This window comes from Pelobates fuscus, chromosome 6 (genome assembly GCF_036172605.1).
Source record: "Pelobates fuscus isolate aPelFus1 chromosome 6, aPelFus1.pri, whole genome shotgun sequence".
NCBI lineage: Eukaryota > Metazoa > Chordata > Amphibia > Anura > Pelobatidae > Pelobates > Pelobates fuscus.
The window spans coordinates 253,458,658-253,476,986 of NC_086322.1; the positions used below are offsets into that span (position 1 = coordinate 253,458,658).

The 18,329-nt window shown below is 42.0% G+C and overlaps 1 protein-coding gene across 2 annotated transcripts in view; it reads left to right on the plus strand.

Moving 5' to 3' along the window:
- The window catches only part of LOC134614799 (signal transducer and activator of transcription 5B), a 173,377-nt gene that overhangs the window by 116,854 nt on the left and 38,194 nt on the right, over positions 1–18,329 (plus strand). For both annotated transcript variants that reach the window (XM_063458962.1, XM_063458963.1), the window contains 4 exons: positions 2,674–2,804; positions 5,576–5,727; positions 14,234–14,389; positions 15,044–15,223. In XM_063458962.1, coding sequence (XP_063315032.1) covers positions 2,674–2,804; positions 5,576–5,727; positions 14,234–14,389; positions 15,044–15,223 — 619 coding nt within the window. The remainder of the gene's footprint in view (positions 1–2,673; positions 2,805–5,575; positions 5,728–14,233; positions 14,390–15,043; positions 15,224–18,329) is intronic.

The following is an 18,329-nucleotide window of genomic DNA, read 5'->3' on the forward strand; positions in this document are numbered from 1 at the left end:
TTCTGTTCTTTGCCGTGCTGCGAGCAAGCACTGTGCAGCGAGAGCCTGGTGAGCAGAGGCAGGAGAATGAGGAGGAGGGTTGGAGGCTAAATCCCTTAGCTGAGCATTCTCTGATTTACTACTTGTATGACAACTGCAGATTTCAGTCTGCTTATGCAATCTTTCAAGCAGCATCAGGAGCCCTCAGAGGCATTGGCGAGTATTTTAAACGTACAAACGCTGAATTTCTGCTTGTCAACTGCTACAGTGCAAGTGAAAATTCTGCTCCCTGCGTACATATACAGAACCGGATCCTAGGATTGTAATATTAGTTTTATTTACTCCCTTTATTTAACAAATATATATCTATGTATGTGTGTGTATATGTGTATATATATATTAAAACTGAGCGCCTCTATCTTCTCTCTCACTTATTGGTATTAGCTGTTTCCTTTGCCCCTGTCAATCAGTACAGAGAGAAAAAGCAGAATCAGTGGTGGAGATTTTATCACAATACCCGTCAGATTGACGCAGCCTCCTTGCGAAAATTTGACCCTCGACTTGACATACTGACAACATTGACGGTGCCTACGATCCTCTGCCACCTGTCTTGCACCATTCTGGCCTTATTATGAATGCTGCTCGCTTTGACTCTGCGTCTGTTATGATGCAGTGAATCCCCACGTCATTTCCGACGCGGATACCCCAGCCTAATTTTGGGATGTCGTCCACGTGTCATTTGGTATCACAGAATACCAGTCATTTCAGACTTAGGGCTATTTAAGCTACCAAATGCTACCCGACCTTTGCCCTGTTGTGGTTTTGCTTGTGATCCGAGAGCGCATATCTGATTCCTGGTTTATTGAATTTCAGCTAGTTTTGTCTATTCTGATTTCTATATCTGCTACATATATTTCTGCATGTATATATAGTAAAGGAACACCATAGCGTTGGGAATATAAATGAGTATTCCTAATGCTATAGTATCCCTTTAATTCATGCAACACCTATACGGAAAGCTCAATAATGAATCTTGGTGATGGCTGCCCCCAAGCATTGAATCACAAGTGCTATTGCCAGTTAGACTGGGGGAGGTCTGGTGAGATAGAAAGTTCTTCTATAAATGTAAATCAAAACACATAAAATCTCCTGTATTTACTTTTTTTCTTTCTGTTTTTCTTCCGTGCAATCAAAAATTGCATGTTTTTCCTCCCTCCCCCTTCAATTAAAGCAGTATTTTTACATATATGTATATTTTACATAATTACCATCATTTTGTCAACAATTACGCTGTAAATACGGCCAAGTGAAGGTACTTATTATGTGACCTTAATTACCTGCACAGAGATATTCTATACAAAACGCTTGAAGAATTCTCGTTTGCTGAATCTGGCAGAAATAATGAAAGTCCCATAGTAATTGCTTTTCATTTATGTTCTTTTCTTCTCTCCCGAAACCTCTCACTCACAAGCATCTTGTAGAATTGGGAATTAAAATAAACCAAAAAAATAATTCTATCCACAACAAAGCACCACTGGGGTCTGAATGGCTTGCTGCTATATACTTGTACAGTTGTGTGTTGGGGTGGTTTTGTGCATTTTGTTTCCTTTAAAATAGGTATATCTGACAATGTTTCTAGGACATGTCAGTATGCTGTTTATATTACACAATGCTGTGCATAAGACCAGGGTTATTTAATAAAGTAAGACTTGAAAGTGAATTTCAAATTTAAGGCTGGAGTAGCCAAACTGAAATCATAGTTTTTATAATAATTTTATTCCAGTTCGGCTATTTCGACCTTAGAAACTTTAACTTAATGAATATACAACCCTAGTCACACCTCCATGCGCCTGATATGCACAGCCTTCTTAGACACTTCCTGAAAAGAGAGATCTAATATTTAATCTACCCTCATTGCAGTCTGTTTAATTTAGAAATGTCTTATCTCCTGCTCTAGACCCCATAGGAGCCTCCTGTGTATGATTAAAGTTCAATTTACAAAGCAGGGGTTACAAACTTCTAAAGCAAGTTAACATCTTATTGACAATTAAACCATTTTTTTTTTCAAGCAGGCTGTGTGATTCACAGCCAAGAGAGGTGTGGCTAGGGTTTTATGGAAATAAACAAAATGTATTTAACTCCAAAGTGACAGAGTGTTGAGCATGTGCCATACACTAAAGCTGCTTCATTGAGCTAAAGTTCTTTTGGTGACCATAGTGTCCATTTTTAAATCTGAAATTCACTTTGAATTCACCTTGGATTGTTAGTTTAGCAACTAAGCCTGTAGAAATTCATCAGTGATAAAAAAAGCCAGGTGTTGCTGCAAGACACTGCTTCCACCATCTTTTCAACTGTACCCCTTCCGTTGTAGTACAACAGGCAGAGAATTTGTAGGTGTTGTAGAAATACACCTGCCGTTGGTCTGCATTTGGACATCAACAGGGTTATTCACAAAAGTTTGACTTGTCAAAAGCCCAAAATAGCCAAATTGTACACCTAGCAGGAGAATTTGTCCAATTTGTTTGTTTGAACCCCTAAACTTTTAAAACCACTTTGAATTCCTGACCGTTCATGCTTTTGTGTATTGCCCTGCAAGACCTTAGGTGTTTAAGTATATTTATGTGTAAACCAATATGTAGTGCACAGTGCTCTAATTCAGTTGTTATCAATTGTATTCCCTGCCTTTCCACATAGCCCAATTCTCTCAGCTGTCCCAGCTCAGTCCCCAAGAGCGTATCTCACGAGAGGCAACATTGCAACAAAGGCAGACATCCTTAGAGAGTTGGCTACAAAGAGAGGCCCAAACCCTCCAACAGTACAGACTGGTAAGGCTATTGTTTCATAATGAATTAAAGCAAGGGAATGTAACAACTGGATTGTGGCGGTCTATTTATCTGCTGTTAGTATTCCTTTATAACGCATGCACTTACAATTCAGATTATTTTTTTCTGTATATCTTTTTTTCCCAAGGGAACCCAAAGTGTTCTTAGTTTATGTTCTTGAAAATCACAGAATCAGCAGTTGTTTGAAAGAAGTTAAACTTTGCCAAGTTAATGGTACATGTAAAGGGGAAAGATGGTTGTTAAAGTGAACCTGTGTTGAGTTTGCGTCTTAAAGAATAAGACAGTAATATATTTTTTACATGCAAAATGTATAACCGATGACACGGACAATAATGTTAAAGTACTGTTATTACCCCACATCCTAGCACAATAGGCAAATTCAGATTGCACGCCATAGTTTTGAATATTTTAAATTTGTATTTATGCAAAATTTCACATTCACTAAAAATGTATTCTAATACTCATCACAAGAACCAAAATAGCACATATACAAATGTATACACTATTATTTTAAAAATGTGAATTTATGTCTAAAAGGCGCTTTTAAAAATCTTGTTTGATCCTTTTCCTGTATAATTGAGTTAGCTGCTGAAATACTAAAGATGTATTAAATTAAAAAAAACAACAATTAAGGTGCAAAACCATAAAATGCAGGTGGAGTATGACTTGTATCTTTGCCACAATTCAAAAAACGTTGAAGTGTATATTTATAAAACACAGTGATCAATAGTTCTTCCGTGTATTGTTGAAAGGAAACTTGTTACACACAGCAATATTTTACAGTATGTTTCCAGGTTATGGTGTAACAGCAAAAATAAAACCACAGAAAAAGAATTGTGTAGAAAATGTAATAATTTAATTTAATTATATTATATTTAAAGCACTTATAGACATGCAAATTTAAAAGAATGGAGCCTAAAATATGGCTCAGTTTTTGTAGCTTTTGAGTTTTTATGCGGGGACTTTCACAAATGTTTACTCTTTATGCAATGGCAATATGTCAGTGGTTCCCAAACTAGTCCTCATGGCCCATCAACAATCCAGGTTAGTGATGTCCTTAACAGTTCGTCGGGAACCGTTCACCGGCGAACATAGCGTGTTCGCGGTCACGAACACGCGCAATGTTCGGTCCGCCCCCTATTCGTCATCATTGAGTAAACTTTGACCCTGTACCTCACAGTCAGCAGACACATTCCAGCCAATCAGCAGCAGACCCTCCCTCCCAGACCCTCCCACCTCCATGACAAATAGGGGGCGGACCGAACATCACGCGTTGTTCGCCAGCGAACTGTTCGGGACATCACTATCCAGGATTAATTTTTTACATTTTTTTTCACATTCTTTATTTTTGAAGTGCAATGTGAAACACACAAGTCATTAGTGACAAATAACATGACATTAGATATGCTGCACTTTTTTGTTGAAAAAAAAAGAAACGCAAGTAAGAGTGGCAAAACTGTCTAGGTACAGATGACAAATAGAAGAGTCAAACATATGAGAAGTACTAGTCAGTTGAAAACTGGGTTAATTATATGCATTGGGTAACAGGCTAGATTAAGGAATAGTGGATACACTTGCATATACATTTGTTTGCCTAACATGGGACGTTGCCAAGAAGATAAGACAAAGTAAAGGTAAAAGGATTACCAAAAAATAGGACCATTGTGAACAGGAAGACTTAAGGGCATAAAGGGGCATAGAAATGTGAGATAGTATCAGCTAGCATCACAGAAAAAGAAGTGCTTAATAGAGCATGCCGTGTTGGTCCTGCACATGCTGTGATGCCTCATGCCCATGTTGTGAGGGCCTCGTCCGCCATCTCGAAGTGCTCAGCCGCGGTTATGGCTCAGGCAGTGACTGCTATCCAAAAGCCCCAGAAGTATGTGGAGCAAGCCAGTGGCGAGCAGGATAACCCCCACCGTTCCAAAGGATGACTCCAATGCTAAAGAACTAAAGACTCCATAGCTACAGAAACAGAGACATATTTTAGACTTCATTATTGTGAGTTGGTATTTCTATAAGTGTTTTAAATAAATAAATGTTTAGATTGTCTGCACTATTGTTCTTTTTGTGTGGTTTTATTTTTGAGGTTAAACCAATACTTCAAGGAAACATACTGTAAAGTATTGCTGTGTGTAACATGGATTTATTTTATCACCAATACACAGTAGCACTATTGATCAATGTATTTAATAAATATACACTTAGTGAATTGCGGCAAAGATGAAACTCATGTTCACAAAACGGTTTAAATGCACTTTATTGGTTTTGCAACTTAATTGCTGTTTTAAAAAAATGCACATATTACATACATAAGCACTTAAAAACGTAATCAGTTATGATTGTTACAGTGATTTACACTTTTTACATTTAAACGCTCCTCTATCACAAGACACATTTATAACAATTTGCCTGATGCATTGCATACTATTTTGTTTATTTTTTGCATATATACTTTCCTTACAACTCGGAAGTTAATTCAAATACCAATATTCAACCCTGAGCTATAATTTTAGGTTTACACAAGACTGCATTAAACCAAAGCTCACAAAATCTGAAATGGCCAAATGGGACCACATTTTGTCATAGTGGGAGGTCTAGTTAGAGGACTGGTTATATTCTCGAACATTTTAGTTTACATCATGACTTACTGATGTCTTCTTAAATTAATTCACAAAAAAATATTTTTCGTTGGTTGCCTTCATCTCCAATCCAGTTTGCAAAACTCACCCCTCTTCTTGATCTAATCCCAGGAATTATCAGAGAAACACCAAAAAACTCTCCAGCTCCTACGCAAGCAACAGACAATCATCTTGGATGATGAACTGATACAGTGGAAGAGACGGCAGCAGCTTGCTGGCAATGGTGGACCTCCAGAGGGCAGTCTAGATCTTCTACAGACCTGGTATGTTGTGATCACTCACTATAGCAAACAAAAGCCAGACTTGTTGATCTTTTAATATTTACTTTTGACTTTTTTCCCCTTAATTCATGTTTCACTATATCATGAGAAAGTGTCAATTTATAATGCCAGAAAACTATTTCTAATAATAGCATCCAATCAATATATCATGTATTTTTTGTTTTAAAAGCTAATGGAATTTACCTGTGTCTTCTACAGTTTTAGAACATTACATATTTAGGTAACATATTGCTTGCATAAAAGCATCGTAGGCGAGCAGATGCATGTCGACTAGTTCAAACACGGGGGACAATTTTCTTTTTTGCACATTGCCCATCCCAGTTACCGATTAAAATCTCCCCCCTCTAATTGCCAGTAAAATGGAAGGCCTAGTTATCACCAACATTAGAAATTACTACTATGCAACTACACTTGTACACTTCTCTCATTGAAAACAAATGCATACACAATGCTTGGAACCATACTCCCTCCAGGAACTATGGGAGCACCGACTCAAGTACTTGCTCAAGCCCCGTCCAGAACAACACACTCATTGAAGATCTGGGTGGCTAAAGCTCTCACCTTAGTCCACAGTATATCGTTATTACATTCACTCTCTGTCTCCTCACGGAACATGTCCACATACCTTAGTGGACCTCATGTAAGATTCAACAAGTGAAACCTCTTATAGATGAAATGGGTGTAAAGTCTTTTCTTACCCTTAGAGAGCAGTATCAGGTGTTGACATACATTTGAATAAAACACATCCTAAAAACAAATGGAATAACATCCCTAAATCACCTCTGTCTCACAAACTTATTTATGCTTGGCCATGAAGTACAGCTGAAAACCTCTCTCACTATGATACCACCAACTGGCCCCAGTGTCCGCTTCAGCCAAAGTTCAATATATGCTAAATTCGGAAAATGGAAAAATGCAATATCACACACGTGCAGCCACCAGATGTTTAGATTACTGGAAATCCCAGAAAAAAAACTATTAATGAGGAGGTACATCACCCTCACACCCCAGAGGCTTGTCCACATATACTCAGATTCTCCCACAATTGGCTGGTGATGTTTGATGGAAAATGGCAGCTTACTCCATATTTTCTGGGGCTGCCCACACCTACAATAATTTTGGTCTTCAGTAAATAAGACACCATAGCACTTGTAACAGGGACAGAACTACCTCTTTCTCCCCGTAGCCTATTTACTGAAAATGTTCCTGGATGGGATCCAGGGCCCAGTTAAAACTATAGTACTACATATCCTACTGCAGCTAAGAAAGCTATTGCATATCTATGGAAAACGACCAATGTACCCACAGCGAAAATGATTCATGACCGCCTTGTCAAAGCCAGAATCTTTGAAGAAATGCCACACTGAGCCTTAGGATCAGTGGCTAAGTTCCAGAAGGTGTGGAGGAATGTTTTCCAACCCTCAACTGTTCAGTCGTCGCAGACTTGAGACCCCTAGGCTAGGTCCTCTTTCCTTCTTCCTCCTTTTATATATTTCTTATTTCCTCGCAATCTTTCTCATTCCACTCTCTCTTCAACTTCCTTGCTCATCTTGCAAGATACATCTCCCTCCTCTCTGATCATGTTTCCCCTTCCTCCCCTCTGCTCTTTACATGCATCACTGGTATCTCATACTGTTTGGTGAATACTGCCTGAATGTAGATATGTAGGCTAAAGCACTGCACAGGACATGAATCAAGCCACCATAATTGCATGTCAATACTACTATTTATGATGTTAGTATTGTCAGGCATCCTCACATGCTATTAGAAACCAATGTTAGTTTATGTATTGGTGTTCATGATTTGAGCACACTACTGTTACAAATATGTTGCTATGTTTGATTTGAAGAAAATGTAATAAACACTTAAACATGAAAAAGAGAATATTTGAATGACCAGTAGTCCCCTATAAAAAAAAAAAACCAAGAAAGCCCGAGCCCATTGTTTACCTGGGATGCTAGCCATTTTGGTTTAATAGTTCCTGATACGAGTGTAGCCTTGACAGCCTGTTTGGTACCCTATCTTTTGGGATTTTGAAAAGCATATATAGGTTTTTGTGCTTGGGAGAATATACATTTGTGGAAATGTAAAAATATTAAACTGAGTTTATTTATAAAGAGCAATTCTGGAAGAACATGCTTCTTTTATTTTTTATTCTTTATTTTGAAGGTGCATGTCTACATATCATGAGTTACAGCGACATAAGTAAAAGATGAATCATGGCACAATACCGGTTTAGAGGTATCACATAACTTGTCTAGTGGAGCTGCACACAATTTTACATATTTTTCACATGTTGCGTTAAGAGAACTGGTAACGGTGTAAGCGGGTACTCCCAGGCTTATGACTCCTTTAGGAGTGTAGCCAACATGCTTGGTCGCAACCATAGAGGTTGAGACCTAATTTTTTTTTTTTTTTATATTCTTTATTTTTGGTGTGCAGGGAGTTTACATTCAGACAATAAAAATGCCAGAGCAGTGATAACAAAGATATTGAGGAGCATAGAGCAGGAACAATTTCATAGCATTCTATGGAGCGGCACAATTTTTGATTTTTAGAATAAACAAGAGAGTTTAACATGCCTTAAACTGCATCAGTTACTAAGGTAAAATATATGTAGAGACAAATAGACATACAGGCAGGATACAATGTGTGCAATTAAGGTAGCTTAAAAGGTGATACGCAATGAACATGTGAGCAATATCTATAGTATGTTATCTATTATGTCTAGGATAGCTTCTAGGTTGCACGCATGTTAAATATACCACTGGGCCTGAGGAGGACTAGGAAGCACTCTAACCATTATAAAATAAAAGTAATGAGAAAAGACAACAGGTCAAAAGCAAATAAAATGTTCTGAAAAGATGACATTCAATAGATCATATCTTGGTCGGTGTGTCTCTGCGCAGGAGCTCCCAGTCATCCGATTCCCGATATTGGGAGGCTTTTGGGAAAAGCTGGTGGGTGATCATGGGCAGCCTGCTGTTGCTCATCAACTCCTATTATGCTTGAGTGCCGCAGGATGAGATACAGCTTCACAGCTATGTCTTCTCGGTCCCCTTGAGGTACGTGGAGGGAGGGCTGTTTTTCCCGCGGGTAGATATGGCACTGTCCATGATATTGCCGCGCCACAGCTCTCCGTGCCCGGGCTTTAATGGTAGCTGTTTTCTTCTGTCTAAGGATCTTTGTGCGCCCGATGGCTGGATTGCAGTTCCCCAGGAGCTCCGGTTCACAAGTGACCCGTAGGGTAGGTGGGCGGTGGGTCCGAGATAGCTCAGAGTGGGCCATCGAATTAGAAGAGCCATGCGGTAAAGCATCAAGCCGTGTCAGAAGATCAACAGGGGCATTGGAGGTTTGATGCCTGCTTTCAATTCTCAGCCAGAACGCCTGGCATATTTTGTCAAATTTGGCCTCAAAAAGAGCCTTCCACGTTTGGCTCTCCTGTGGTGCCTACAGTTGGGGAAATTCCAGTGCGGCAGCCATTTTGTGTCAGCCGTGCAGCTCACCGATTTAGCTGTGTTAGAGTCAAGCAGAGCAGGGTGAGTAGCTTATCAAGTCCAGCGGGGGCTGGGATAACCCCCACCAGCCCACGGTGGGGAGCACGGGGCTTTGTTAAGATCAGGTGAGGCCCGTGTAGACCAGGCTTGGGAGGTCGGCCGTGTCTCCCGCCAAGGCCACACACCAGGCCTCAAGGTTCAGTTGCCAGTTCCCAAAAGCTTGTACATGCAGGTAGTTGTGCCCACAGGACTCCTCATCAAGACCAGCCGTGGTGGATGATAATATAGGGTGCCAAGAGGTAAATTAGTCGCGATAATAGCTAGTCTACAGAGGAGCCTGTGTAATCTGCTGCCATCCAGCTTGACGGTCAGGCCCCGCCCCCCGAGACCTAATTTTTAAACTGTAGTTGCAAATTAAGGTAAAGTAAGTTAAAGGTAATAGGAGGTAAACAAGTTGAGACTCTACTTGTACAACTGTGAGCCACCTTAGTAGTTATACATCACTTATGGGAACAAGGGGCGAGTATAGGCTGCCTGTAGTTGTGCGGTACGAGTTATCAAAGCCTTATGGGCTGCCCCATGGGCCTGTGAAACATTAAATTGCCATGGGGGCATTACACTATGTAGAACATATCACGTTTAACTGACAGTGTGCTGCAAGTATTGTAGGTGCCCCTAACCAAGGGGGAAGCGGGAGTGGGGGGGAAGGGAGGGAGTTGCCCTTAGTAATGTGGTTCTGTGCCACCATCACTCAGTCCGGCCATGGCACCAGCCAAGGTCAAGTGAAGGACTGTAAGACCCCAGATAAAATAAGAGACTAAGATTATATAGAAAATCAAACATAACACTTTTCTGTTGAGGCTGTGTCCGGTCTGACCAGCGTGGGTGATTCTAAGTGTCCGGTCTGACCAGCGTGGGTCTGACCAGCGTGTGTGGATCTGTGCTTCCCAGGGGTCGAGGAGTAAATAGTACCGACATGGCAGGATCTCCAATCTGGGATGGACTTTTCGAGGCCCTGGTCATAGGCAGTCCCGGGAGTCCCAACGAAGTAAGGATTGTGGGTATATCCGCTTCCGACGTGGCTCTGTATGTAGTCCTATTATGAGTAAGCGTTAGGACCCTTGGCGCCCCTCAGCGATATTGTATGCCTCCTGTTGTCAGACGGCTTGTAAGGTGGTACATTGTTTTCCGCCAGTGCAGCGTGGTCCTTGTTAAGTCCTGAAAGAAGAGCAATTGAGCGTTTTTAAACACCAGGGGTGTCTTGCCTCTCTCTGCCGTCATTATGGTAGTTTTGTCTTGCGACATGGCACAGCACAGAATAACATACCGAGCTTCTGGTAAGTGGTATGTGCTCTCCAGAGATATTTTCCGGGCAGGTGACGGAGACAGGATGGTGGTCAGCTTAATGTGGTTGCGGTGCAAGCGGTCCCCTTGGGTGGATACCTGTACCGCTAGCACCTGGTGGGCCCCTTGTAATGTGTGCAGTGTGTCCGTAAGGTGAGACACACCGCTGTTTAATTTGAGAATGTTCTCCTCCATGGTATTTACCCTTTCAGTGGTTTGACGAACATCCGCCTTAATGGTGCCAATATCCGCGGCAAGTAAGTATTTGAGTTCTTTCATCCATTGTTGGAGATCCTGTTTTGTGGCAAAAGTATGATCTCCTGTGCCTTTAAGGGCTGGGAGCATGGTGTTTTGTTCCCCCTTCACCTGCGATGCTGGTGGTGTAGGCTGCGTTGGAGCAGCTGAGGCCTCTGCAGCGGCCAATTTGGATGGTGCCTGTCGCTGCAACAGCACTCCAATATATGTCTGTTCAGCTGATGAGCACTGCTGCAACTTCTGTGTGCCGCGCCTCATTGTTGTGGGGGTGTCTTTGGGTGTCGAGGTGTCTTCTCCCCCCATGTCTAGGTCATCATACACCCGATAGCCTCTGAGGAGAGTCTCCAGGTTGTGGATGGCCGGGTGGATGGTGGGAGGTAGGCCCTGTTTTTGGGTTTAGCCTTCCTGGACTTTGGGGGTTGAAAGAAGGGCATCTATTTGCTCGTCTCGGAGCCCCGGGTCATTGTGTGGTCTTAATCTGACTGGTTGGTGGATGGTTTACAAGGTATCATCAGATTATGTCACCATGGAAACCAGTTGAGCGTTCTTGCTGATTGCTTTATTTTTAGAACCTTGTCCTAAAAGGACTCTTTATATATAACCCTTACAAATCCTTTCTTAAATATAACTAGAATTATTTGTATTGGGCAGCACTTGGGGACTTCTGGCACAATAACCACTACAGCGCATTTTAATGATAAGGAAAACAACTAGGCTTAATTACCTGTGTTTTATGACAATATGAGTATGTTCTATACACACATATAGGGCTGTTTTGCCCATTTCAGTATAATAGTATCATGTCATGTGGAATCAAATATTCAACTAAAAGTGGATATTTTTTTTATGTGTTGCACCAAACAAATATTTGTGTTTTTTTTTAAAAGGGTAGACATTGACGAACATTAGAAAACAGGTTAAGTATTCCGTACAGCCTCCACAAGTCTGTTCATGAAATTTATTATTGAAAAAAAGATATTGAAAAAAAACAAACGTTGTACGGTGTAATAATGGCATACGAACAGAGGATTCTCAATAGCTCAATAGCTTTTGAGTTCTCTGTTTGTGAATAAATATTTGAGTCTTCTCAGATAAACTCCTGCAAAATAGGAGGTATAGGTTTTCATCCTGAGTATAAATAGAGACACTTGTGGATGACTCAGTGTAATGTGAGTCAGCGTGCTTTTAAACTATGCTGTTCCTCGTCACAGCGTTCATTAACACTTGTGCTGTGTATTCGGATAAGATACGGAGGAGGAAATAAATACAATGCAGCAGCGGTAATTGAGATGCGGAATACCATTCCAATGTGCTTTAGAGCTTTTTAGTCTGAAAGATCATATACAGTAGCACCTTGTATGAAAGTGCTACAGGTATTAGGTTAAAGAATACTCCCAACACATGATGCAATCAATGCAGCTAAACTCGAGTAGCATGTGCTCGCAAACAGCCTCTGAAAAATTTAGTCTGTGACTGGTCAGCTGCGCACACGCAACGGCTTCTCAGTGAGAAGCTTTTGTATGGGCATTCCCGCAAGAAAGTCTGTGCCGATGAAGAAGGGGAGTGTTTGCAGAAAATATGTGGTTCTTGCAAACTGAGATTTCACGTATTTTTTAAAATAAAAATTCATGTTTTTTGTTTTGGATTTGTCTACTAATTTTTAAATTTTATGGAGTTTTTCTTTAACCCTCATGGGCAAGTTTCTCTACCCGTGCTACCCGGGCAAGTTTCTCTACCCGGACACGTGCACCCTCCCTGCTCCGAAATTCCCCAAGCAGCACCTGTCAATTTTCAGCATGTGGGAATTGCTGCATGACTCCTATCAGCAGCCTGTTGACTCTATGGGTTGGATTCTCTTAGCAGAGTAAGGGTTTACTCAGCTTACTGAATAGCACTCTCTCCATTGAAGTCTATGGAAAATACACTTACTCTACTGATAGAATCCAGTCCTATATTTGTAATCTGTATCACTATGTCAATGACACAGCAAAGATTAAGGAAGTCAGATGTAATGACTATAACCAGTTACTGCCACAAATTGGCAGTTTGGTGGGTACATGGAGAGGAAGCAGTAAGGTCTGGAGTTAATTACCTATAGGGAAAGCATGTAGCAGTCCAGTCCCCTGATGTAATCTCACTACAGCCGAACATGGATATTAGCGATGTGCCCGTTGTTACAATAAGTTGTTACTTTAAAAAAACAAACAAAAAAAAACCATGTTTACAGGCAGTGAGAAACTTATTTCTACTGAATTTCCATTGCCAATGGCTAGTGGATAAGTGGAAATTCTTAGCCCTGATTAATACTACAGCTCGGTGAAGTGGTAAAGTTGCCTCGAGTCTCTGCGCATTTTACTACAAACTGTTAAAAAGGCTGATCTCTTGGCCAATCATTGCCAGCACTCTCAGTCAACCATTGCCATCCAGGCCGGACAAAACACGGGTTTGACATTGATAATGTCTAAAAGTAAATTCAGCAGCTCCACCTTTTGGCACCTGTTTAAAAGAATGCTACCCACAAGCAGAGACCTTCAACACGCTCAAAATCATCCATTAATTAACTATCATCATTATTCATTGTTCTTTTTATATGATTATATTTGTTAAGAATAAAATTTACCTCTAAGTATTTACCTGCAGGGGTTTTGTGAAACGCGTTACCTGTTTTATCATGTTAAATGATGAACAGTTGTAATTGTTATTATTAGGCAATAGAACCAGTACAACCTTATTAATCTACAAACCCTGCACGCATAGACCTGTGTGAGTCTTAAAAGAGATGTTTGGTGGGAAAGATAGATAGAAATGCAATCTTAGATAAATGAATTCCAAGAATAGTATGCAGCACGATATTTATATGAAACTGAAAATAGACTTGTGGCTTTTTAATACATAATTGTTATCATACAAATCTGATAATTAAACATTTTAATTGCATTTTGAGCTTCTTACATATTTTACTTACTCTACCATAGCCACAGCATAACCTTAAATATTTATTTATCCTTCTTACGCTAAATCCTCTCATTGTCATCAAGTGTGAAAGGATGTGTTTTTTCCTGCCTGATGCTGCACGGATGAGAGGTTTTTTTTTTTGTTTTGAGGATAGTTTGGAAAAATGAATTAAAGTCCTAAAGTGCGGTCTCATCATAGAAATCGTTCTTTTACAGGAAAGAACAACTGCAGCAGTATGCACACTCTTAAAACTCCCCCCCCCCCCCCCCCCCCAACAAACATTTTATTGAATGGCTGTAAAGCTGGGCTGAAGGGGAATGAGGAGGGTCTCTCCAGGTACACACTTTTAGCAGTGGCTTTCTGGGTGTCCTGGCTGGCACCCCGTGTCTCCTTTCCAAATGCTGAATTTGTTTGTTCGTGTCCTACCGCTACTCTAGGTGTGAAAAACTGGCAGAAATTATCTGGCAGAACCGACAGCAGATCAGGCGTGCCGAACACCTGTGCCAGCAGCTTCCCATCCCAGGACCAGTGGAGGAACTTCTTGCTGAGCTCAACGCTACCATCACTGACATAATCTCAGCGTTAGTCACCAGGTAACCAGCAATGAATCTGCAGCAAACGTGCGCTGCTGCCACTTATGAATCCTCACTCTCAAAACTATAGCAAAAATCTAAGCAGCTTTTTTTTTTTTTAAAAGTGTAAAAGGTTCCAGATGTTAACAGAATGGAATATTCTTTAAGCAACATGTGACTGAAGGTTCCTTTTGAGAAACTGTTTACCTTTTCAATCCTCATTTGTTGGTTCTTTTCGCAGCCTTCGGTTCAAGGTTCAAGGTGTGCTCTTAAAGTGAAATCTTCATCAGAGATTTATATTGCGTAATTAAATATTACCCAACCTATATCACTATGTCACTGCTTCTATTTCAATGAGAATTGACGTAAATTCAAAGTTAATTTCCAATTTCAGGCCAAAAAGCAGAATTGAAAATATTCTTTAAGTCAGTTATGCTTTCAGTTTGGCTATTTTGTGTGCTGAGCTTCAAGTAAAGCACTTGAGCTATAACTTCATAAAACATAATAAGTATTTTATCCGTGACATCCCAGGTAATGTCAACTACTTAAATATGTGATGTGATTCCGAGTTAACTTGATTTAATAGTATAAATATTCTCAATTTTTAAAAAAAGTGCTTTAAATAAAGCAATATTTTTGTAAGTTGTATGTTTTATTCTGTCCCTCTCTCTCCAGCACATTTATAATTGAGAAGCAGCCACCACAGGTACTGAAGACACAGACTAAGTTTGCGGCTACTGTTCGTCTACTAGTCGGAGGCAAATTGAATGTCCACATGAACCCACCACAGGTGAAGGCAACCATCATTAGCGAGCTGCAAGCCAAATCTCTCCTGAAGAATGAAAACACACGCAAGTAAATAATGAGTGCCCTGATATTTCCCAGCATTTACCCTAAAACCTTTGTTTGGATAATCTCCTTCCATTATTCCATCCCCTTATATTCCATCTGTAACCTTAAAGTGATACTATAGTCACCAGAACATCTACAGCTTATTGTATTTGTTGTGGTGAGTATAGTCAGTCCCTGCAGGCTTTGTGCAGTAAACACTATCTTTTCAGAGAAAAGGCAGTGTTTACATTACAGCCTAAGGACACCTCCAGTGGCCACTCCTCATATGGCTGCTACAGGTGCTTCTTGGGGCAGTGCTGACATTCAGTGTCTCTAACCTCTGCATGGAGGCACTGAACTGCATTGATTCTCTATGAGGAGATGCTGATTGGCAAGGGCCATTGGCCCTACGGACAAGCATTGTGATTGGCTGAGATCATCACTTCTTTTTTTTAATAAATCTGTTTTATTAGTATGATACGAGGTCAGAGGTTCAAGTGTACAGACATATTCGTGAGCGAGGACTCGCAGGTCCTAATTGCTCGAAACCTGAAAAAGTATTATACAAAATAAGTGAACTGTTAACATACAGAATTATACATGACATATACATATTCGGCAAGGAAGACGTAGTGTTATAAACAGCGTTCAACATATAATGATACCATCCTAATGTGCCGCATAACAGAGCGGACAGCTAGAGGTCACCTTTGTGTAGTGCGCTACGTGTCTGAAGTGTACCCTACTAGTTGTGGTGGGGTACGTGAGGCATTGTGATTAGCGTCGCTATAGCGAGGTGCAGTCCAGGTCGGGTATAGCTAGATATCATGGGTCTTCGTGTGGCTATGAGGCACTGCGTCACCCGCTTGTAGGAGTATGTGCGTGCGTTAGCGGTCATGCGGACCGCCGCTATTCTACCAAACACCACATCTCCACTCAAGTCAATTGTGTATGAGACCCTAAACCCTCAACCAATTCCGTGAGAGGCAGTGTGAGGCAAACCCAATGTCCACCTGGCCGAATCGCCCGGCCCCTACATTAATAGAAATGTGTCACCACATCTAGCGTGTATTATAGTCATGCGTTTGTAACAGTTAGTGATCCTAGAGAAGAATCAAGAATATATAGATGGAGAGAGAAAAAGAATTGAGAGAGAGAGTAGAATAGGATAGGAGAGTTGCTCCCAAGTTCAGTTATAGATGGTTTAGGGAGGATATGGAGGGTAGGGGTGGTCAAACCCCGCCGGGCCAGGTGCCCTTTCTTCCAACTCTCAGTGGCCATTAGATATGAATGCAAACCATGGTTGCCACTGCTCCGCATGTCTGTCCCCCCTACCAAGCAACGAGGCCCGAGTAGCTTCCGCTCCCTGAATCTCCTCCACCCTACGAATCCATTCTTCCTTCTTGGGAATCTCTGTCTTCTTCCAGTATAGGGGGATCAATGCTTTGGCCGCATTAAGGAGATGGCGCAGGATCGATTTTTTGTATCCAGCAATTGACAGCGTCGAAATATGTAGGAGGGCTAGCGCCGCCGTCCATTCCGTCGTCGCTCCCAAGATTTCGACGATCGCATCCCTGACCATGTCCCAGAATGGGACTATAAGGCGACAGTCCCACCAAATGTGTACGATCGTGCCCCTTTCCTCAAGACACCTCCAGCATGTCGGGGGCGTCGTTGGAAAAATCCTATGGAGTAATATGGGTGTCCGGTACCATAGGGCCAGTAGTTTATAGTTCGTTTCCTGGTATTGAGTGCAGACGGAGCTTTTGTGCTGCCAGAGCAGCGCAGTTTCCCATTGCTGGGACGTAAAGGCAGTACTTAACAAAGTCTCCCATTGCCTGCGGAAGACATTATTCTCTGTCAAGTGTCCCACCACCAAGTGTTGGTAGAGGGTGGATATAGGTTTTCCCAGCGATGAGCCCCTTTCGCAGCGCCGTTCAAACCAGGTGAGGTCTCTGTGTAGTTTCTCCTTGTTGCGTACATTATTGTAGTAGTGCTGTACCTGCATATAACGTAGTGTGAGCAGAGGCGTCCGTGGCGATTGTCCCAGTAGGGAATCCAGGGATTTCAGGGCGCCATTACGCAGGACTGTGGATATGGGAACATGGGTGCGGCTCTCTGCAAAGGGCCATGCGCTTGGTGGGATGCCCCCGCCTATCGCCGGGTTATGGATGATGGGGAGTAAGGGACTAGGTGTGGGCGAGACATGCGGTTGTTCTCTCGCGTGTTTCCAGCTGATGAGCGTTTGTGTTATGATGTCTACCGAGTTCCCCTTGTCAACTGCCATAGGTCTTCCCGCCCAGATGGCGTATTTTAGTTGTGCCTCCTGCCCATCCTTAGTCAGTGTCACCCACTGTTTCTGGTGCGTGGTTGCATGCCATTCCAGGATGCGCTGGAGGGTCGTGGCCTGGTGGTATTTTTTAAAATCTGGCAATGCCAGTCCCCCACGGCATCGTGGTAAGCAAAGTAGATCGTGGCGGAGCCGCGCTCTCTCGCCTTTCCAGACATAGCGGAGAATTGCCGATCTCAGTGTGGAGAAGAAATGTGGAGGAATGGCCCAGGGTAGAGTTTGAAATGCATACAGGAGCCTGGGTAGAACATTCATTTTAAGGACAGCGATTCGTCCAAACCATGAAACGTGTGGGTATGCCCATCTTTCCAGGTCCGCCAGGATCGTCTTCAAGAGTGGAGGGAAGTTTAGAGGGTATAGGTCGCTCGGGTCCGACGTGAGCCATATCCCAAGATATTTCATTTTACTGGGACACCAGCGGAAGGGGAACAGGGTATCCAAAGCCCAATATTCAGCTTCCGGAATGGTAATATTAAGTACCTCGCATTTGGACAGGTTAAGTTTGAAACCTGATATTGTGCCGAATTGCTCAAGCGCGGCCATCAAGCAGGGTATGGTGACGCGAGGTGAGGAAATGAAGAACAAAAGGTCATCCGCATATGCGGCCACTTTATGTTCCACCCCTCGCCACGAGTATCCCCTAACGTCTGGATGTTGTCGAATAGTTTGAAGTAGGGGTTCTAAGGACATGGCAAAGAGCAGGGGCGACAGTGGGCATCCCTGCCTTGTGCCGTTGGAGATTGCAAAATCCGCCGTTAGCGCCCCATTCACACGAACCGC